Consider the following 24,637-nt stretch of genomic DNA (forward strand, 5'->3'; position numbering starts at 1 on the left):
GGAGAAAAAAGGTAAATCGTAGTGCAAACAACTAATCTGAACTGTTCGAAGGAATAGTTAATCCACAAAATATTGAATGAGTCACGTTCTTTTGATATAAAGAGCAACTTCCTTGAAATGATTTCGCCGCATTCAGCCAAGTAGACGGTCCTCGAGAAAAACTCTGTGAATCGGTTTCTAAATCGATTCGATCAGACTTCGTCCGCCGGTTCGCCTTTTTTAAAGGAATCCTTCCACACTGTGGAAAAGTTTTCGCTAAATATCGAAGGACTTCCACTTCCTTCTTGCCGAAGGTCTTTGCCCTTGATATAATTAAGCTCGGTTACGTTACGCGCATCCTCCAAGTCCTCATAGTTAAGTCTGTGTCCTCGTGCCTGTCTCGAGAGGGCGTCGAAACGCTTCAACTAGCCACCAGATCGATGCCAAACCGCGAAACTGTTAGACATCCGATCATTCAAAATTAAACAACTCGAGTTTTAACTGACTCTGTATCGCGTTTTATTTACCCGCTGCTCATTTCGTATACAATCCGAAGAGTTCTTCGACACTGAACGTTTCGACGCGACGTGTCAACGACTAAATATACCACATCAGGAAATAGTGCCGTCCTTACCTATTGAATTTCAGGTTACTCGAAGCATTCAATATTTTTCAAGTTTTCAGCAGAATTCAAAAGAGTAAAGAAATTCTTTATATAATTTAAACAGCCAATTATACAATAAAACGTTTTATTTCTATCCTTTTTTCTGTAATATAAGATTTAAAAATCCATTTCTTGTACTTTGAAGTATCATAAACGTAGAACGGCTTTCAAAATTCTATTTGTTATTTAATTAATCTAATTTATCTGTTTGGTATAAAAATGTTCTCTATTTATGTGAACACCATCATATTTTATATCTTTGTTAGTTTGTCAAATTTTATCTTCAAATTAAATAATGTAGTGGTCGAGAATGTATACAGAATAATTTGACTTTGTAAGCAAATCAGATAGATTGTCTGGCCATAGAAGGAAGAAATTTTCCTTCAATGATACAGTGTAGAAATAAATCAAATAAATTTAATAATTTATGTATATAATTTTTATATATGACTTTTTACTTATTTAAAATAAACTACATGTGGAAACTACTATACGCGTATCTCATTCACACATGACATATTATCAGTAAAAGTAAAGCTTTTACCCGAGGTCCAAATTCAATCGTTATCAGTTATCGTATTCCCCTCGTGACATTTTGCCTAAAACGTTTCATAAAAAAAAAAAATAAACTTGTTGATAGTTTCATTGTCAAGTTAATCGCTTGTCCCATCTGATGGTTTCTATTAAAAAAACTAACCGTTCAATATTTCAACACAGAAAAATATAAAATTGTTTTTTATTTATTAAAATTTGTTCTGCGTCGATGAAGAATATTGCGACTATTGAGTCACAATATTCGATTAATTCCATTTTTTATACAGCAGTTGTTTATTCGACCATTCGCGGAGAGACGTGATCGCGAGAAAGCACGTCAACGGAAGTCGTAAATTCCCGTTACGATTAGGTAATCGACGCCACAAAATGATCGATCTCCTTATTTCTTTTAGGATAATAGGAGGTGGTTCAATTGAGTTCACACTGATTTAACACGTATAAATTAATGTTTATTCCAACAACTTTGTAAAGAAGATAGTTACACTGATGCGTATGTATAAGTTAAGTAAGTGATTGATTTAAGGAGAGAAACCCGGTAAAGATATGTTGACTATTCTAACGATGAAGAATAAGTAAAGTGACAATGCTGTGTCGGAGGAAAGCTAGTGATGGGTGTGTCTAACGCAAGGAATCATCGGATTTGTTGATGACAATTTTGGTTAGGAAAGTGAGGGCAGTAGACATTGCTTCTGATTGGATAAAAAAAGGTTGGTGGACTAGAAAGGGTTTTAGCCGCCCTCGGTAGAAAGTTGCTAGTGGGAAGTATCATACGTGAGAAAAACTAACTTTCCCGTGTCTTCCTGTAGTAAACAATAAGTTTTAGAAACGATTCAGTAAAGAGATGTTTGTTCGGTCTGAAGGACCTTAGCAAGAAAATTCCTGAGATTTATGATAGGTCCTTAAGACTATTGAGGGTACGCAGTAAAGATGTGCAGACATCTGCTTGCCCGCGGTGTGTAGCCTGGTCTAGGTAGAGTGTCGTCAGACGTAACAGCAGTAGAATTTTTACTCATAATCCGTATAATAGTAGACTTATCGTACATAATGTATTTTACCTAATACTAATATATATATATATATGTCGGAGATGACAGGAAAACCGGAGCCTTCCCTTTGCAATTTTGAGGAAGCCTTCTAATGCTTTAGCCTAGATTTTATCACAACTGTAATTAAGCAATTGTCATTTGTAATTGTTTGATATTTGTGAAAGTGAAAGTGGGTTCGAGGTGACAACTGGTCGCCGAACGTAGCCACGGTCACGGGATAAATGCCTGACGAAGGTGTGGATCGGTTGTATTGTTCTCCCTAGAAATCACATAGAATTGTACTTTAGAGATGTCGATATAATGGGACACACGTTGTATTAGGAATCAATCTCCAGACAGAAACTGCCTAGTAACGGCGTTTGGATCTTTCTCGATGTTTCCAAAGAGTATAAAACAAACTTTTGACAGAAATTGCCTAGCAACAACGATTGGAACCTTCTCGATGTCTCCAGCGAGCATATAACAAACAAATGCAGTCGTATAGCGAAAAAGATTTTTATCAGATATTCATTCGTGTGATCGCCTTGGAAAGTGATACATCGAGCAATTTACCGAGTGTCTCAGCAATCGTATTTTTGTGTTTAAAATTATTCTACGCATAGTAAAGAGTTATCCCGTTGACCGTGGATTCGTTTAAACCCCGGAACATTGTTAATAGCGTTAATTAAATTCATTATTCGTAAAACCTATCAATCGTTAATCTCATTATTCGTTAAATTTATTATTCGTAAGACATATTATTCGTTCCTCTTATTGTTCGTTAAACTTATTATTCTTTAATCTAATTATTAGTTAAACTTAACGTTTGTTAATCTTATCATTTATTAAACTCATTATTCATAATATTTTGTAAAATCTTGTTTATTCGCGTAAATATATTCTCTGTTTCGTAAAACAATGGTTAATTCAAACGAAGAATCATTACGCGCCTTAAATCCTAATGATAACCCGACATATATATACTATATATACTAATATTGTATCACAGAAAATTCTATTTTATACGATTTGCCTGGATAAAGAAAAATAAATAAAATGTACTTTATCGTAGCCCTTATCTTGTATATTACACATTCCAAAATTCTCGAGTAGTTCTACCTACCTCTGAGCAGTGTGCATTAGTGGACATTCGCTTAAAGCACGTGAATTTACGGTGGTATATGTACTTATGGCCGAGTTCCAGAGTCGTTGAGACCGCATTTAAAAAAGGATAGTAGCAAGAAAGAAAAAGTTTAAATGTGGCCGCGACGAATCGTATATCACGTTTGGTCGACAATCGAATGCGATTAAATGTTACCCCTACTCCGGCGTCTTCCATTACGTAAAATTGCGCTATCCATTTTCCTAGAGAAACGCCAGGTTTTCTTAAAGTTTTTCTTTCTATCAACGAATATCGATTGTAAAAGCTGGTGGAAAGGTAGGGCTGACGCAGGAAGACTCACCTCAAAGACGCGTTTCCTCGACAAGGAAAGAAGTGGAGGAAGTCCGTCCTACAATTCTCTCGAACGATTGTTTTTGAATCCTTGTCCAGGTTTGTTTTTTCCAAGAAAGCGAAAGAATATTATATTACAATAAACTACTATACACGTAATGTATTTACACTTACAATTATTTCTTGTTATTGCCCTTCCACAAAAGATTCTTATTTCTGGATTATTATCAGAATAAGATATTCCTTCAATTCATGAAAAAAATAGGTAGAAACTTTTTGGGTGGATTTGGTTGCCAAGATTGCTGCTGATATTGCCGAACTTGCAAACCGAGAAAGGCGAGTCAGCTCATCGCTCTGGTTACCAATCCTTGGATATAATAGTCTTTCTTCTTTAAAGATTCCTTATCTTGTTACACCTCGTTTTATTTGTTATAAAACGAATCTGGCAGGAACTAACACTGCTCTAATGGAAACTGATTTATTTTTCAAGACCTTCGTCTCCTTCATATCAAAGATGATATGTTAATAGATTAAGAAATTAATTAAATTACGAGGCCGTAATTACCAACCAATTTTTTATAACATCGATTCCACAATGTATTGCGATGAATTTTCATTATTTAAAATACGGACAAATTTGGCAAGTGTTGTTTTTGTTACGAGCCGCTCAATTTCTAGGACAACGGCGCATGAAATTTAACTTCCTCCCCCATAGCGATGGAAGTTTAGCAGAACTGTAAAATGAATTTGGAATTGTCGGGCGAGTTGCGTGGCCTAATTTCGCCACGGTTCAGACCAGTGTCCATTAGACCGTTTGATACGGACTATATTAACCCACCGTCGTTTCATGTGTCGACGCGCGGTTGAAATGTAGCGGCTTGTGAATAATTCACCGCGTGTAAATAACGTTAGAACAATTAAAGTTGCGAGCCGCGGGCGTGATGGTATGGCAAATTGTAAGCAAAGCGATTGTTATTGAGACGCATAGAATCTCGAGAGCAAACCACTCGATGCTTAGATTTACAACGCGAGACATTGCTATTAAGAGCTTGAAAGGATTGCAATGAATTCACGTCAGTTGTACATTAGAATGGCTCCTGAAACGAGTTCCAATGAGTTGATGTATGTTCGGAGTATGCTGATGCAAATTTTGTGCAAATTCTGTACGTTGAAAGAAGTTCAGCGTCAGAATTAGTCGATGCGAGTTGTAACTCGTACTGTAGTAGATTAATTTGAATTCGCGCGAGATGTAACGCGTTTAACGCTACTGGAAGTTGATTTACATACGTTTAATCAATTTTTAAAAGTCGTAGATTTCCAGTTTTGTAGACGATAAAATATTGGGTTTACAAGAAACTTTGATTGTAATTAGAAGCTATAATTCATTATAAATGACATTTATTATTACATAGATTACTTTACGATATAATCTTGTAGTCGTCCTTCTAGCAGTTTTTTTTAAATATTCTTATTTGTCATTCTTATTTTTTACTATTTTCTTTATTACAGATAATTGAAGACTGTTCATCTAACACATATAGTACATACAAATATTTTTTACTATCAGGTTATCATAAATACATACATATATAAAGTACCACGAAAGGAATACTCATAAGTAGTATCAGAGTTTTAATTGTAAGTGTACAGAATTACTACAAACATAAAGAGTTAAATCTTCTCGCTCAAATATTTGGAACCATCATCCATATATGTTATAATATAGCATCCTTACCGTAAATTTAAAGCAGCTGTAACCAAGTTATTCTCTCGTTGAAATATGGTATCTACTGTACTCGTAAAGTACACTTACAGTCGTAAATGCATTTTGTTCGCAAACGTGTATCTTTGCACTGCTCCTAGTAGTGTTTCCTTGTCACTGCTCGAAGAGCAAAATTTTAATTAATAAAATTGTACAAATGTATTGCTGAAACCTAAACAACAATTTAAATTACACTAATAAAGATAGTAAAGAAGCTGCAATTGTCTCATGGAAAATATTTTATTAAACATCGTATTAGAATTTTTTTATGACTCTCGCTTATACGCTCCACTGTCTGTAGTAGACGCTTTGCACTTGTTTTACACAATTTTTAAATCTTTGTTTGTAATGTGATTCCGCCGCCAAGAGGATGACGAACTTCATTCTTCTTTCCCCAGTCAATAGAAACTCTTACGCACTGTGTGAAAGGAAATCATACTTAACTTACGTCACTACATTCCCCTGTCTAATCATCAATCTTAACTCATAACCATGTACTTCATTAGTCACACCGTAACGGGCGCGTTGATTATCGTTGTAACCATTATTCCTTCATCTATCTCTTATCTGATCCTTTCTACGACCGACTGGAGGGTTCATTGAGCGAGAGATGCAGGCGTCGAACTTTCTTTCCTTTAAGATTAAAAAATTCCGTAAGACTGGGCTTGTCACCAACGATTTCTTAGCGGTATCTTTCGGTCGCAGCCTATCCTCCCGAGAGAACGACTATCTCGAAAGATATCTGGAAAGCCATCTACAACGCTGACGAGCCGAGCGAAGTAGTAAGAGAACGAACGAAAAAAAGGGAGAAGAGAAGAGAAGTAGCAAGCGACAAAACGATGGAAGCAGAAGAGAAAGAGATATAAGAGACGTTGGTCGGCTTACGCTCGGTACCAGAACTGCTCGAACCTTTCCAGAATAAAGCCTCGATGATAGCATTAAGTTAAAGGGAAGAAACGACAGAGGCGAAGAGATCCGGATCGAAAGGAGAACTGACGACAGGAGGAACGACGATGAGGATAGAAAAAGGAGAAACCAGTGCGCGAACAGGTGCGCTAGGAAACCTGGTTCGTTCCTCTGTAAACTCATATCGATTCCTTATCATTCTCAATGCAAACTTTATACCTTCTTGTTCCTGGGTATTGCGCGGAATAAGCTCGGCTGTCGGCGCTCTCGATCTTGGATTACCTACCCTGCGTCTTCGATGACTACGTAAAAGTTCTCAGCAGCGTGGAAACGATCGATCGGCTTCGAGGATCGCGAGGCTGGCTCCTGGCTGCTTTACGACGCGTTGTAAAGCGAAACGAACCGTTGTGTACTGTTTAGCCGAGCTTCGGATATTTGGCACCATCAACGAGGTAATCCCGTCGCGCGTAAAAATCGTCTAAGCGCATTTTCTTGGCGCCACGGTGACTCTACGAGGATATTCACTGCCCAGGAAGCGCGAAACTGCTTTTGAAATAAAAGCACAAAGCACATAGTCAAAACGCGCTCACTTATGGGCAATATTTAAACGGACACCGTGTCATAAAGTGGACATGCATTTTTAAAGTTACACTGCTACATCATGGTGCTTCAACTGACCAAATTGACTCGCTGGTTTACGATGCACGATTCAAGAAGAATTGCTTCAGCCATGCTTTACAGCGTCTAGTTGCTCCTCCAGGACGGTGAAATAAAATAAGATTTACGCGATAGTGGACAATGGCAAACGATGCTCCAGCCACAAGGAATATTCGTAATTGTTGAATGATTGCTCGTAGGTTGGTCCCTCGAGTTGTGAAAATTTCCCATTGTCGCCCTGGAATATGATTATAGGTATGATTAAATATGATTAAAGGTATTGTCTCTACGTATTGTTTCTTATATTATATAACACCATCACTAGAGTGTTTCACGTGTCTTCTATTGATAAGATTATTATTACTTACAGTATCTACTATATGTTAAAAAATAATTTGGTTATAAAACCTAGGTATTACATAAATAATTATAATAATAACAATTATTATTAATATATATTATTAATAATTATATTGCATAAAGTGGCTTAAGAAAATGTTGAGGAATGGAAAGTATTTTTTAGCTTGAAAATAAAGTACCAATTATTTGTAGTCATTGTGAAGAGTTTTAAAGATGGACTTATTTATAATTTAATTAATCTTCTGATAGGGTGTCAGGGTTTAGAGATAGAATCTTGACGTGTAAAGGGTTGAATGTTACTCGGGGTTTCCTTCTGTTTGGGGTTGGTTATAGTGATTCATAAAGGGTTTATCAAGTCAGAAAAGGAATTTGGGGTGCGTCCGTTGGGAGGATTTAACAGATTCAAAATCGTGATTTGGTGAATAACTGAAATGTCATAAAGAAGGGTTGGCGAAGTATGAGTTTAGAACGTAAAATATATGAGAACTTTAATATTAATATAAATCGTGGTCAAACTCATTAAAAGCTGTTGACTTACGATATCATGAAATAATTCATAACATAGGAATTATCTGGCAGCACATTAAACTTGAATTTTTGGAAATCCACTTTAGAATCGCACAGGTTTATGGAATTACAGGAATATTTATTTTGGATTCATGATAAAATAGGGTACGCAGATACATCGAGCGAATTATTTATTCATATAATAATTATTCAACTTGGTGGAATATTAATCAGAACCGTGCATGCGTATTCAATACCGTGCTTCTATTGATACAAGTATTCATGTTGGGATTTTAATGTAAAATAAACAATTCCCACATGTAGTTGTGCCAAATTTGTAGTCAAACGTTATACAAAATACATTATGTATCTCGCATCATGCCACAGCTACGTTTGAATTCTCTTCAGTAATGTTATTACAGTATCTGCTTGAAAATTCCTCTTCCCCTTAACTCTTTTATGTTTTTTGAAGCCTTCAGGTATCTCAGGACAATTGAATTCACGTGAATAATAGTAAAGAATTTTAACAAAGCTTTTGAAACTTTTGTGTCTGAGCCGAGGACTAGAATTAATATATAAACCAGTATTGTATCTGCGACGCAAAAAATATTCTAAAGAATACATTTGTACGGAACATGTTTTACGTAATATTTATTCTGGAATAATGCTTGAATAGAAAATCTTCCATGAAAATGTTAATCGACAAGTATTATTTATTCATAACTTTGTGAAATCATTTGCAAAATATATAACTTTTTGTAAACTGGCTATCATCTAACAATGATAGTATTGTTCTGAATATAATAAATAAAATAGAAACAATGTACAAAGTTCCTAATTTAACAATCAAATTACGTTAATAAGCAATTCGCTTGAATTGCTACGACGAATCTTAAAACGCGAATATTTTGAAACATATAAATATAAAGCAAATAAATCATTAACGTGTCCATGTTAGAACTACTATGTAAAAGAAAAATAGATTACGAAATACATTTACTAAAACATTCCTTACCTATTTCAATAAAGACTATATACATACAAAAACCAGATAATATATCACGTAGAGTCATTTGCATTGCTAAATCTACAATCTGCGAATACACGAACAGTAAATAACTTCCAACAAGTTTCCTTGCCCATATATTCAGTAAAAATAATTAAGAACGATGTAATACAAATTCAGGCTGCTTTTAAATCAGCCAGCATAATGTCGCCAGCTTTTACCGCAGTTCCTCGAGTCTTACGAGATTACGCGAGGGACGAACACCAACGAACAAAGAAGCCTCTCCAGTCTGATTTATCATTCCTATTCAAACTTCTTAATGGCCGTATTAATAGGTCGTGAATCGCACAATGGAGCAGTTTGGCCGGTAAAACTGGAGGGTCGTTACATTTCAACTCGTTAGATCTTGCTTACTTACCACTCTACATTGCCTCGCGATACACCCCCATAAATTCAACCAATCATGAAGTATTCTTCATCGTACGGTTTCTACATCATAAATGCTACGCTTTTATACTCACCTCCGCCCAACTTTTGCCGTTTACTCCGTTCGGTTTCTAACACAATGTTTCTGCACATTGTTTCTAGTTTTCGTCGTTATATGGAAGACTCGACGAAAACTAGCTGGCTCGAACATTTTATTCGTTATAATCATTATACACGCATACAATAAAATATTGTGGTGAGATTAAATTAGTTTTCGAACGCACATAAGTGATACTTTTGTTAAACCGTAAAATTAGTTTGTTACTTGACAAGTTTCTTATCTTTAAATTCCTTAATTTTATAAATATAGGACAGATTGAAAAGTGTTTTATAAAGATAGAAATACTTGCGATGTTAATACAACCGGTGTAGTGGTATCTAAACAAACAAGTGTACGCGGCAGTACATATAATAAATATTTTGATATTTATACTTTGTATATGATGATGATTCCACGAAAAGATAGTAAGTGGTTTAATTCATAATTTGTACTCTTTGATAACATTAGCATACTGTTACTACAAACTGACCAACGTGTCCAAATAACTCACGAAACCTACTGTATGCGATTCTAAGAAGGTGACGATTTTCCTTTTTCAAGTCAAAGGGTACTTTTATACTTGGCTACGTCCAACTCTTTCTTTTTCCTTCGTTTTGCCTGTAACGAGATGTTTCTGCATATTGTCTTCAGTTTTCATTGTTGTACGGAAGATTTGACGAAAGATACCTGGCTCGATTGTCGGCCATCGTAAGAATAGCTGCGTTGGAGCACCGGAACGACGCACACGAAAGAGACTTTCCGCTGAATTATGTAAAGGCCCATAAAAAATTCGCGCAATGAGCAGCAGTCCAAGTTGCGCCGGGCGCATAAGGAGATTCGCATTATCGTGCATGTTGAATGAGTGGAGGCGAGCGGAAGGCCGGGAAGAGGATGCTCGTGTTATGAAATTTTGATCAAAAGTACATGGAACGTAGCTCCGGAATCGGAAGTTATTTCGTCCTCGTGGGAACGGGTGGACCGCCAACAGAATGCGTGCGAACTGCATTGTTGGGATGGTTATTTTCACGATTCGCAATCAAGTATCCAATCCGATGTCCTTCTTTGTCCTTCATTTTATACTTTCCTCCTTCCTCATCTTCTCATTTTTTATCCGATAAACTATTTACAAAGTTTTGTGAAGTACAAGATGTCCGGTTCGGGAGTACACGCGCTGTTGCTTCTTGAAAATTATTTATTGTAATCTGCTGAGAATGCGAAACATGGTTTGCTTGAAAGTTTGTTTATTTCGTGATGAAACATTAATGAAATATTTCTGAAGTTTCTCTTCCAGTGTTATTCATTATGATATTAATATAATTTGACTAGATGGAACTATATATTTTTGTTACTATCATTTCGTTACATGTATCAAGATGATAAATTCAACCATGTGTATTAACAATATAAATTACTGTCCCATATGATAATAGCTGTTAAAGCTAGCTCCAATAATTCGCACAGAATGCACCATTTAACATACATATAGTTGCAAAACAATTAATTGATCAATAGCATGTACTTTCTCCGATAATATTACCTTTTTTTATACATGTTTTATATCTTGGTGATGAAAATATGACTTATGAAAAGCTCCAAATAAAATAGCAAATATTCAAACGAAATCTGACAACAGAACTTCCTAGTCAACTTAATGGTATTGAAATTCTAATGATAGGAAATCTAATTGTAAGTGAATCTGTATGAAGAGTAGCAATATGAAATTAACATTAATTATTACAAAATTGAATTTAATGATTTTTTCATTCGAAAGACATAATTTTTCATTCATAATTATTAATTTTTTGATTCTCGCAATACATATTCACTATTTTATTTGACTCGATTGGTCATAGAAAATATGATGTTCTTTAAAACTTTCTTGAGGATCAAGGATCAGGCAAAAAAAAAAGAACCTTTATGGTGATTTATGCAAAGATGAAACGTTTCTCTCCCTGTAATGTACAAGATTTATTTTACAGGGACGAGAACACAATAGAATATTCTATCAACTACAGTCGCTTCCGCAGAATTACCGTACTAGCATCGCTTTCTCGGAAACATCATGTTCGAAAATTACATGAAACGACCGTAATATTTCCAAGTTCGTAAAAAAGGAGGTGGCGTGAAAGCACCAGGGACTGCTTTCGCGAAGATCCCGTGCGATGCTTAAAACCGAGGAAGTCGCGTATCTAAAAATTTTACTATAAGTCGCGATATACCTAAAGGATTTCAGTAACTTTAATCCGTGCTACACACTGTGCCAATTTTTCGCATACGAATTATATGAATATACGAAACACGTTTAGCTTTATTGAAAGTTCAAAATATGAACATCTTCTTGCGATACAATCAAAACTCAACACATGTTGCAACGAAAAGATCCGATATGGGAAAATGATGTTGAATATCAACAAGTACGAAGAATATATCCAGTAACACACTAATATTATTTTCAGAAGTATTAGTATACGTTACATCCCACCATACAATTTTAGTATTAATAGCAAAATTAGCGAAAAAATATCCACCCATGAAGCGCGGGAGACGTGTTATGGTTCCGCCTTCGCCACATTCACACATATACTAACCTACATTTTACCTTCTGTTTCAGGCCGTTGCTAAAACAGATAAAAAACTCGGCCGAGTCGCACATTGTACTGGATTGCTCTACCGAGAGGATTTACGACGTGTTGAAGCAGGCTCAGCAAATAGGAATGATGAGCGACTATCACAGTTACCTCATCACCTCTCTGGTGAGTCTTTTAATTAGATGAGAATGCAATTAATGCTGGACACGATTCCAGTTACGTTCAACTTTCCCACCCTCTCCATACCGAAATCAGCCACTCCTTTCCACGACAGAACCTATCTCTGAAATTGGAACTGTCATGTCAGACACGCGAGTTATGCGTATAAACTAATTTTCACGGGTTCGCCTCGTTTATCGTCTCTCAAATTTTCTCTGTGCTTTTCGATGGGCTCGGAGGTGTGCGCTCGTGATCAGAATCGATAAGCGTCCGGGCCAAAAGGGTGGGAAATTATCGATAAGTGAGCGAGAAGGAATCGATAACAGGGTGTACCAAGGCTGCACCAAGGCTGCAGAAGCGTAGATTGTCTTCCATCGATGTTTGAATCAACGAGGGAACGTTCTAGATTACACTGTCCCTGGTATAATGGAACTTTCAACGACATGCGCATTCGACGACGCCGAGTGACGCACAGTGGTTTTAAAATCGTAAAATCACGAATAAAATTTATAGCATTACTATTCAATCCTTATGAGTGGACTGCGAATGTTTGCATAATTTATGCATCGTATTATTGGGTATCGTTATTATAATACTCTATGCTTCTTCGTTTTTTATACTTTATGGATATAAATGCTTTTTATATTACACAGAATAATCAATTGAGCCAATACACCGAATCGGGCATATAGGTCGCTGAAAGTGTCGTCGCGATGCGCTATTGCAACGCGCGATAAAGTTGTTCTTTTCATCAAGTTTGTTCTTTTCATAAACGAAGAAAATAAAAAAGCGTGGGTATTATGAAACGAAGGAACTGCCACTGCTCGCTTTTATCGAGCATGTTTTATCCGTGAATCTGCTTTTTTTTTCTCCTTTTTTTAGCAAAGGTCTATAACGATCTGCGTCAAGTTACAATGTACTAGAATCTTTTATGTTTAAGAAAGACGAATGGTATCTCGTTTTTTGTTTGTAGAATGGACACAGAGAAGATGGAACTTTTTCTTTATTTTTTTACACGATCGAATCTGTAAGAAGAGCAAGAGGTCGTCTATAGGATGGTTACTTAGCACGTAATATTTTCATAGAAATAATTACCATTACCGTAACGCTACTGATGTCTCGTTTCCTGTCGGTGGTAATCCTCAAAAGATCTTGCTCTCTCTCTTTAATTTTGCTGAAAACCAATTATCAGGGGGATCATTAGAGTAATCACAGACTTCAGCCTTCCACTTAACGGTACTTCCTTTCATTTCTTCACTCATTGACTGACTGTTAACTGACAAAAAGTCTCGATGCCTCTGCCTTTTCCGTTCCTCCCTATATGGATCTCACAAACAACACGAATAAAATTAATGACATTGAATTTATAAACTCAATTTTCTCCGAAATAAAGCTTCGAATGTACTCTATTTATAGTTCTTGATTTCCTTTTTATTTTGTGGCATAGAATCATCCTGACTTTTATTGTGTCATGAATTTACCACCACAATATATAAATTCAAGATTTTAAGGTATACCAAAGAATACTTTGCTCGCATATACGTGTGACTGTGTGTTTACACGGAACACAGGTCCCTCGTTCGATTTCCTCGATCACGTTCCTGCATTAATGCACGTAAGAGACCGATCCTCTTTGTAGTTGTTCGCGCAAAGAGAATATCCCGAAGGTTCGAGTAGTCTGCACGGATTTCTGTGATTCGGATTGTACGGGACGGAAGGAAAAAGACGAAATCGCCGTACGTGTTGTCCCAGAATAGCTGGAGGCGCGATTTGTGCAATATCACCGATCGTCTCTCAATATTCTTTCTTTCTCAACTTTTCTCTCAATGGCATGTAACAGAGGACCAGGGGTAGGGGAATAAAATTCTCCGGAGATGGATGCATAGAATCGACATATCGTGTCGCGAGATCCCTATTTTTCCCTAGTTTGCGCCAAGAAAGTACTGTGCATCGCAAGAAATTTCGTCTTTTCTTACTGATGAAAGTTTCAGATGAGAAACATCCTGTTCTTTGTTTGATTCTTTCTAATATACAATAACGCGAAACTAGGTTTATAAAAGTATTATGGAGCCTGCGTATTCATAAAAGTTTGTTACGGTAGTGTCCAAATAATTTTTCATGGATATTTTAGTCTTTTTTCGTGGAGTGAATAGTATTGTTCTTATTTACCTTTAAATATTTCTTACATATTCCTATTTAACATGGAGAACAGTGTCAAGGGAAGCTTAAATTTTCAAACATTTTCGTATCTTTTGGATGATTTATCTCGTACGATAGAACAGAATAGAATAGAATAATCGAGGCGCAGTCAAAGTGCAAGTGAACTCACGACGCGTAACAATATTTTTCATACGAAACAACGTGTATAACTCAATCAAGTCGAGTACATCTGCTTTCTGTTTTCTCTAATAAGATAGCGCATTAAGAGCGGCATGACAAATTGAAGATTGCACATGGACGTCCGACAGATTTCCTCTACAAAGGTGAAAAAAATACTAGTCGAGATTGCTGAATTACTTTATCTTCTGTAATTACCGATGAAAAATGTTCAGCATAGTCTTTAGACTGAGGTAGAACTGTGCAAAAGTGTGTTCAACAAGTTATCGCAACACATAACGAAAGTCATCAATTCTTCCGATACGATATCATCATACGTAATCTTACGCCACATATACCAACCCAAGACATACCTAATAGTTTCTCTTCTCTTATTCCTGTAATGCTGACATCATTCACTGCGTGTTATCATCGCGAATAAACGATTTATCCTGCTTACTTGATTGTATCCTATCATTCCTTAATCATCAAGTATCGAGTTGACTGATATTGAACCGCATTGAATCACCAGAAAATTATTCGATCGCGTAATCATTTCAAAGTAACATTTACCTAATAAAGTAACGTATTATTTAAACATTTATTTCTCAAATATTTTCTTTACATAATTCTACTGAAGAATAAATGAGAATATGCGTTGTTTGTATAATAACATTCAAATATATTTGAGAAATAAACGTTTAAATAATATATTATTTCATTTAGCTAAATGTTATTTTGAAATGATTACGCATTAAGTTTATTTGAACGAGCAAATGATCTCCCTACAAATTATCTCATTAGTTAAAAATGAAATGAAATTATTTCGTTGTTTACGTATGAAATTAAGTAATCTTTATTTGGCTTATATTTTGTAGTGGGATAAATCTTTATGAAAATAATATTTCAAACAGTTTCTGATTTCATTAAATCAATATCATTAATTGCATCAGAAATACGAATTTTCTCATTACATCTCAGAGATACATGTTCAAATACATATTATTGAAAGACAGTTGAAATTAAAATAATTTCGAGAGCAAATCTCACGATTATTCGAGATTGTCTATTATTACTATAAATTGTTCACCTAATTCATTCTAAATCTTTTCAGTAAATTTTAATTCATCATTTTCTTCTCACAGATACTTTTTTACAAAATCCTGTTGTATTTTCTTAAGATAAATGGCCATTAATCATCTAAAACGATTATCACATTTTATACGATATTATAGCGTATTCAGATATTTACGAACGAGGGTGTGCTTCCTTTCGCTCCTTTTCATCCATGACATACGTACAGGAACGAAGGCAAGATAGTCTCAGTTAGTTTCAGCAACTATTTCCTTTCCCGCCGCGTCCTAGGAATATTTAGTCGAGCGCGAAATAACAGGTTGCACAGCGAAAAACATCGGCGCAGATTGTTCGCCGGGCCTTATAATTATAAATTACTCGTAATACAGGGGCAATTTGTAGCTCTCCTCGTCCACGGTTCGCCTCGCAATTATTCGGTGGATGCGTCTAGAAAATGATTCACGGCGCGATCAGAAATGAGGGATAAAAGAGTGCGGTGTTCTGTGTATGCTGCATCCAGAAATTATTCCATGGATATCTGTTCGGAGTTCGCCGCGGTCGTTCTCTCGAATTGCTCGTTGTAATTGGAAAATTCGTTAGCTTGAGGCCGTATTCTTCTTCGTAGCGTGCATTTATCAGGTCAGCTCATAAATAACGTTGTTTCTTGCGTTACGGTAAAATGAAGACGGATATCTTGTTTATGCGGCGTGCATATAAAATGCTTTTCGATGCATCTTGGAAGGCTACGATCTGTTTCGAGTGGATGCTGCTTGGGAAAAAAAGAATTACAGAAATGAGACCGTTGTGAATAGGATTCGAGGATTAATACGGTCTGTTAGGTGATGAACAACGTGCTTCAGATTTTCCTGAGGCAGACAGGACTGCAAGGGTTGCAACATTGGTCGATACTATCATTATGATTGTTAATTGGTGTAACTTTGAGATACATATACCTCTGTTTAGAAATAATAGAACACTCGTTAAAATAAATCTTTGAGAGAAAGAAAGAAATCATTTGAGATTTATTAAACTTCTTAGGATTAGTATTTCAATTGAAATCGTGGGGTAGATAAAGCTTATATATGTACAATAAATATATATGATCAATTATGTTATAAATAACAGAAACAAGTTGGTTTCCTTCAAACACTGATGAATCTGTACACTCACGTAACATCAGTAGATTTTCTACTGTATCTATTATCCTTTGATTTTATACATTCCTTGACTGATTGCGAGAGTCACGTTTAACTTTCAGCAGACTGCCCTGAATTTACTATGTAATTCACTTAAAATTTTCTCAATGAAATTTAAATTAAAGCATCGTGGACGTCAATCGTAATCCTTAATTGATTATTTTCCCACAACAGTTGCAAATAACTTTTACAAATTTCTGTTGCGTATTCGGAATCGTTATTTTGCCTAAATACATGCTTCTACCCGAATAATCGCCTTTGTAATAAATTGAGTCAATTATTACGTTTTATATGGGACCAGCAGGTGTCCCAACACTTATGGACGATGTATATCTATAATAATGTGTTCGAATGTATTATATTTATTATTATACATTAATATATATAATATAATATTACATATAAATATGTGGTCATATATTTGGCAAGAAACACTTCGCACAGATTCAGCAAATCTTATAGAAATTGAAAAGCTCAAAGCGTATCTTATCATACTTTGAAAAATTGTGCATTTAAAGTTAAAGAGTATTATCACAAATTTTTCCTTTTTAAAAAAATTTATTAATGCTTAACAGGGACAACAAATTTATTTATTTTTGAGCTTTTATAGTGTTTTTCTATTCTATTTGTATCCCAATTTTACTGTTATTTTATTTCTCGCTGCAATATCTAATAAAAAATGTACTAATATTAATAAAATCTGTATTATAAATAAAAAATAATTATACTGCTTAACTGATACACCACACGCAGCTTGAGAAATTATTTATAATTTGTCTGGACGTTTTAAACGCGTTCGAAAATATCGCGTTCGCTTACCTTTATCCAATTCCCGTGAAAAACGTTCAGCCAAGGCAGAAGAGATTTCCTGCGCTTTCACCGTAGTTGACGATGAGAAGAGAAAGAGAGAGAAAGTGAGATAGAGAGAGAGAGAGAGAGAGAGAGAGAGAGAGAGAGAGCCGTTCCAAAGTAATTAGCAATTTATCGTTGTCCACGGTTAGTCGAGCTTCTTCGAAGCATCGCTGACCCGGTTGAGTAATCGCGATGTATGTATATAAGTCGAGTCACCTTACTATGTTCTTAGGATCTAAAAGTTATGTTTACTCAGGCTTGCCGTTGATTTTATGGTTTTAATTGCAATTAAAATCACGCGAATATCTTAGTCGTATAATTTCTCTTGTTGCGTTACTTTTAATTTTAAGAAGCAGTAATTACAGATGTTATTAACTCTAGACGCAAGCATAGCTAATTTTTTTTGTACCTGAAAAAATTCTTCTATTCTTTTTTTTTATTTTTATCCAAGTGTTCAGAGATTTTTAACTATCTAATGTAGTAATTAAAATCTATTAAAAGTTGAAACCAGACCTGTGATTGATTTAACTTTAAGATTGACACCTTAAAAGTCAATAAACATTACATATGAATTGTATAAAGAACTTGTAATAATCTAGCTTGTCAGTTATTTAAAACCATCAAAACGCGCAAGGTAGGAACTTGTTAAACATTGAATGCCTCCTCGAACTTCCTGTAGATTATTGATAAATTGTTAGAGCGCTGTCAAAACTCATTGAACATTAATGCATACTAAACTATGTAATGACTAAATTATAGTAGACCGCTGTTGACACGTTGAAATTGTTTAATGAATAAAACAAAGTTAATAGCACAAAATATGTTAAATGTAACACTGAAATATTAAAGATATTAGAACAAATATATGACTGTAATATAATCAATTTTTAATTTTAATTGGAGCTTCGCTATTTGATATATGAACCTTAAGTTAAATATGTACATCTAAACTCGTAATCTTATATTCTGCATATCAAAACGTAGACATTTCGTGATATTTCATATTCAAACGGACATAAACACTGTATTACACGTCATTGCACAGAATCAGAAAATTATGCGGACGTCAACTGAATATTGCATCTACTATTATACCTGTTAGCTATATCTATTTATTACAACTACGTGCCCTATCGTGAAGGTTCAACAATACATAAATATTTCTGTCCAACGGACGATTCTTCGCATCAAATTACCATTTTCAGTCTCGAATAAACAGTAATAACCATCGTTCCCCAATTTATACTTTAAACGATCCCGGGAATAATTAGCAATTCGCAATTTGCTCCGCGCGCGAACAGACACAGCAGAGCGAACGCTGCCCGCCAGTCAGCAATAAGTGATAAAAAGTAAATAGCCTGTGTAACCTCGGTACAATTTATCTCGGCCGTGTCTAGCAGATTTCAATTTAGATCCATTAAAATGTAAATTAGAGACGGTATTTGTTCAGACGCTCGAGGTCGACGCTGGGCATTGTTCCCGCCCACTGGTTTCCGTGTTCGATGCTACGCCTGCGGATGGTTAGTGTTCGCCACCGAACAGGGATGAAGATTTGTCGCGGTGTTGAGCAACAACCCTTCCGGCCATTGATTTTTAATCGTTCTGCAACGTTACTCGTTAGCCAGCCGCGACGTAATCGTATATTTATCGCGAGGATTTGAGCGAAACAAGTCGATCTTGTACGACCGATAACACGGGAAGCCACGATCAAACAGCAACATGTGTAGTTTAACACGTTTAACGTGTGCATTGTTATTTAAGAATATAATATGCAGTTTATGAAGCTTGTTGTTCTCCATAGTACTCGATTTTCAATATTAATCAAAAGTTTAAGAACGCGCGATATTTTTCAGCAAAATTTTAGTATATCAGTTGATTGGACGGAATGTTTTCTGTGACATTCTGCAGAGCCACGGGACGGACGGAAAAATGGTGTTGCGTTGTTCCCTTGTCAGCTGCACGTGTTAACCATTGTACTGGTAATCGATAAACGACTCAGAAGGGAAATAATTGCTCTGTGATCGAGTGGCCAATCTCTATCGATAGGACGCGATAGTTAATACATGATTTTATGGAGCGTCGGTATTCTTGGAAATTGAATAATAATATCACAGCAATCCTAAAAAGTAAATATACATGTATGTAATTCATATACGACACTATATTCCCGTAATCTAGGAAATAATCTCGGATCACGTTCGAGAAACAAGCCAAGCGAGAAAGAGCCTGGTATTACAGAACATTTAATCAAACTTTCATCGTTGATAAACCTATCGAATAATTTTCTCCCTCGATTTTTCCTGCGGGCCGAACAGTATTAAAACTCGATCCCCTTTATAAACAATGAAATTATCAATCGTTTGTTCACGAGCGAACACTTTCTCGGCGCTGATCTCTCGTTTCGGTCCAGTGTCAAGTAAATATCGCTCGATACTCATTACGTTGGCAATATCGTGCAACGTCATCATTCACTGGGATGAAAATCGAACGATAATTAGCGGTTCGTATGAACGCGTTAAACGGTTTGATTCGAGCCAGCTAATATCAAAGAGACAAGGAGTTAATTGCCACGAGAATGAGCAAGCGATGTTTTTTTAAAAGGAATGATTGCAGATCGGTCTTTTAACGAGCTAGGTGTGCGGTAATTTAAAACTTTTGAAAAAAGTCGCCGAATGAAAGTATGAGGACGATATTGCAAGCGGACCACACAGAAGAGCGGACAGCGTGGAAATTAATTATGACGAATACCGCGTGATTGTAGGAGTATTTCAACGTTCTCTGAATAGAATGTTGTGTATACGACAACAGGAATAGTCTGGAAGTTAGGTATTTATTTTCATTTGTATCATGTAACTGGCCCTCCAACCAGATCCTGCTGATCTCCTTAAGAAACTATTGGACTGATCCATTGATGCAATTCGCGCTTCAAGACAAACAAAATTAATGACATTTTAATCGTTGAGAAATTTGATTGACAAAGCACAGCCGATGAACCGTAGTGACGCTATTAAATTTCGTCGAATCGAAACAAATAGATTGGACACGAGTCGTGCGTCGTGTTGATATTGTCGATTGATGAACTTACAGGGAAAATAAAAGCCAGTATAGAAAAAGGTAAAGCAAGAATAGAAAATAAACACTATCCCGTTCGTTTGCGAATAAATTAAACGGTGCATTAACTTGCGTTGATTAATAGGAAATTGTTTTTCAAACGTTAATTTAACACCAAGAAAAACCGAGTTCAACGAATGAAAAAGGAAAATAAAATCAAGTAGTTTGCTACGCTGCGCTGTTTCGATACGTTTGGTTTTCAGTTTAAAAACTCCTCATTTGTCGAAAATTTGCTTTTCCATTAGTAGCCCGTTCAGTTCCTATTTTTCTCTCTAAGCAACCTTGTTGCGAAGCATTGTGCACGTGATATAACGTTTCTCGATATAGAACAGCTTCGGAGATGAATAAAAAAGGTGAAATAAAAAACAAACTTAATTGCTCTTTATTACCGCATAGCATCTTTATTATCATAGTGCGGCAGTGCTCCTGCCGCACCAATAAAATCCACGGGGCAGATTTACGCCGTCATTAATTCAAACTGAAAATTCACGACAGAGAACAACTTCCGGCCCGTTCGCCATTTACGAAATTTATTAAAACGATTTCTTTCTTTTTTTCATATTCTAACGCGCTATCTCGATGTTTTTTAAGTGAGAGCTCAACGAGTTATTCCCCACTGACAAGGAATATTACTCAATTAACGACTGAACTGCATAGATTTTTTATGTGGTTTTAAAGGCGCTATTAAGGAAATGCTATGAAATACACATTACAAATACATTGCAATAAGAGAAATATGATTAATCACAAGAGTTGTAATATGGGCATGGAAATAATCTTTTTAAAATAGCTGATAAGTTGAAATTTAATATTAAGACAATTATTAAGAAAAACAATATTTAAATACCTTAATATCGCAATGAGCAATATTTTTCAAATTTTAGAGAAAACTGAAACTCGTGTTTAACTCCAAAACCAACTGACAACATAATTTTGACATTGATTAAGAATGTATTGAGTTTTAAAATTGTTTCTTTATAAGAAATAAAAAATGTGATTTATCGCCTGTAGTCATCAAATTATTCCAGATGAAGGTCGTTGTTGGTCAAAAAATCTTCGTACGCAGTATCTTCTCGAAACGTCTCGTTTCTCGTCGACGTCATGATGTCACGTAGCGAAGAATGTTTTACGCGAAACTGCACAAGAACGCGACGTTTCGCATTCAAAGTGTGTATGCGGCATTTTTATCTAACTCTCGAGGATGTTCTGCTGCAAGACAAGTGAAGATTACGTATGTGATACGCGTGGCTTGGTGTAAATCACGGGAAACGATAGTTATCGATCGTCGGTTCACTCGATAGTCGTCTGCTTGCCTGTGTTGGGTACTTTTTATACATGACTAGCGCGAAAATTCTGCTGCTTTCGTTTGTCACGCTTTTGGTGCTAGTATGCCGAGTGACATTCCACGTCGCTAGTTCGACGGTGAGCGACATGGATTGAAAAGGAATTCTGATTTTGCATATCATGTGATATGAAATGTCCATTTCCTTCGGCAAAATAAATATGATTTTGCTGTTTCAAAATGAGCTTATTAATGTTGTAATGGGATATTAGGATTTCATATTATCCTAGTAAAATTTGTTACTATAAGTAAACGAATAATGCTTTATTTCATAAGATTACTTTTATAGTTTTTGGAATTTTTTAAAATCTTCATACTGATATATATTATAATTATATAAATATAGAAGAAAATATGAGGTAGATTTTCAACGGTAAAAATATTTCGTGAACGCATACAAAGGATTTGTGATCAGCTCTTTAATAATAAATAAATATTTTATTACTTATTATATTACTATAAATTTTTATGAAACTTTTAAAGTCTCAGTTTATAAATATGAATCTTTCTATTCTTCTACTTCTATACACACCGATACATTTTCTTTTTCTTATTTTCCTATCTATTTCACGTCTATCTAAATTTTGTATTCCCGTGAACTTTTCATTCGTACTATAATTTCAAGCATTTAATATAAATATAATTATTTTTATTTTGCGCTTCTACATCATATTAGACTTTCTTTCTTTGGTCGCGCATTTAATGTTCTAAATAAATACCTAAATGCTCTTAACTAGCATATGTAATATAAACTTTATTATTCACAGCGAATAGTTCATACGTGTAGGAGATATAGAAAAAGGGCTTTAATCGGTCGAAACAAGAGAAGAGGTTCTATAAATTATCCAAACAGTTATTTCAAGTATCGTTCGCGGTGATCAAATTAAGTACTGTTTTCATTAGATCGTGACGATCTATATTTTACAATGATCTACTGAAATTGGAAGCGCGTCGACGGGTACTCCGTTGAAATTTATGTACATTCGACCTACTGATTAATGAACAATTACGCGAAATCAGCTGTTCATTATCTGTCAACCAGTATGTTAAAATGGTCATAATTCGATGAATAACGAGCACTCGTATCGACGGGGTCATTTTTCCTCGAAATTACCACTTTCCGTTCGGAATAACGGGTCTGTTAATTATGGAAGACCGGTCAAAGCACAATTTATTCCTGGTATGAAAAATATGCGTAAATACTTAGCGATGATTTAACTCTTCCTTCCTTACGAAAGTGCTCATAAATTAAATTATAACAAAATATATGTACCTAGTCCCAGAATAGCGTTATTTTTGCTTTAACAGTTTGCACTTAATACGTACCTACATTGAAATGTCTTCATGAAAATATTCGAAGATTTGCAGACACCTTTTATGAATACGAGTATATTATGTACGTTATATGTATAAAATACTTTGGAATTTTATTGGCAGTGTGATAAGAATATCATGATCATATTGATAAGATTTGAAATAAATTTAAAGACCGCATCATACAACAAAAAATGTAAAGCGCCGACACATAATACAGCATGGCTACATCGTACCGCCGCGTATCGGTACCTTTGCCTAACATATCATTATAAAAATTCATGTTTATTGTGAATAATGCACTTAAAAACTGTATTTCTGGACTCAATAAACTCCTTTGTAAAAAAAAAAAAAAAAGAAATAAATCTAAATATACATATATGTAGAAGCTATAGGGCATTTATGGCCTAAGCTTATACGTTCCGTACAAAAGTTTACAATTACAAAAGTATTTAAGCAGTCAATCATTCATTACGTTAATAAGGTTGAATATTCAGTGGCACTATCTGTAAGATTTATGATATTCTTAAGATCGTCGTTGGAGCTGTATATTAATCTTTTACTAAATGTACGTTTTGCAGTAAATATTTTATACCGTCTGTATACATTTTCAGATTGGTATAAGTTTACTCATTATGGTAGTAATGAAATTCCAAAATGTTCCAAACACACATGATATAAAAAATCGTAAAAATCTTCTATGGTAAATATTCAAATATATTCGCAAGCCACTGTAGAACAAAAGGCTGACCGCATCTTTCTCTGGGATAACTCGCATTATTCACAAGGAACAAGGCGAAAGCAAGAAAATACGGCAGTATTGGTTGGGTAGAGTGCTCGACGAACGGTAAAATGATGTTGCCCGAGGTGTAATGAATTAATAAACGAAATACCTGGCGTAAATAAGTTTCATGCAACGAACTGTAATTGCGCTTTGATGCCAGCTGTATTCAACGCGCGTATATTACCGATAAAATCATAGCGATTCTATTACATCGGTCTAATGATCACCGATGCAATATACCGACAACGAAAAGGAGAAATAACGTGGAAGCAGCGTTCCTCTGAAATTGAACAAACGCGACCGTTAATGGCGACCGACCGACCTACCAATCTATTAACCGTTAATCTTCCAAAAACGGGCGTTATTTATCGATAATGGCGAACGAACGACGTAGAAATATCAATCTATTAAACATATATCTTTTGAAAATCGACGCGATGAATCAAAATTGGCAACCGGTTGGCCTACAAATATCAATCTATTAGCCTCATATCTTTCAAA

General features: G+C 35.4%; 1 protein-coding gene across 2 annotated transcripts in view; it reads left to right on the plus strand.

Moving 5' to 3' along the window:
• LOC126869701 (glutamate receptor ionotropic, kainate 2) overlaps positions 1-24,637 on the plus strand; it is a 288,271-nt gene that overhangs the window by 226,687 nt on the left and 36,947 nt on the right. For both annotated transcript variants that reach the window (XM_050626575.1, XM_050626574.1), the window contains exon 6: positions 12,012-12,153. In XM_050626575.1, the coding sequence (XP_050482532.1) occupies positions 12,012-12,153 (142 nt within the window). The remainder of the gene's footprint in view (positions 1-12,011; positions 12,154-24,637) is intronic.

Source organism: Bombus huntii, chromosome 9 (assembly GCF_024542735.1).
Source record: "Bombus huntii isolate Logan2020A chromosome 9, iyBomHunt1.1, whole genome shotgun sequence".
In the NCBI taxonomy this organism is placed as follows: Eukaryota; Metazoa; Arthropoda; class Insecta; order Hymenoptera; family Apidae; genus Bombus; species Bombus huntii.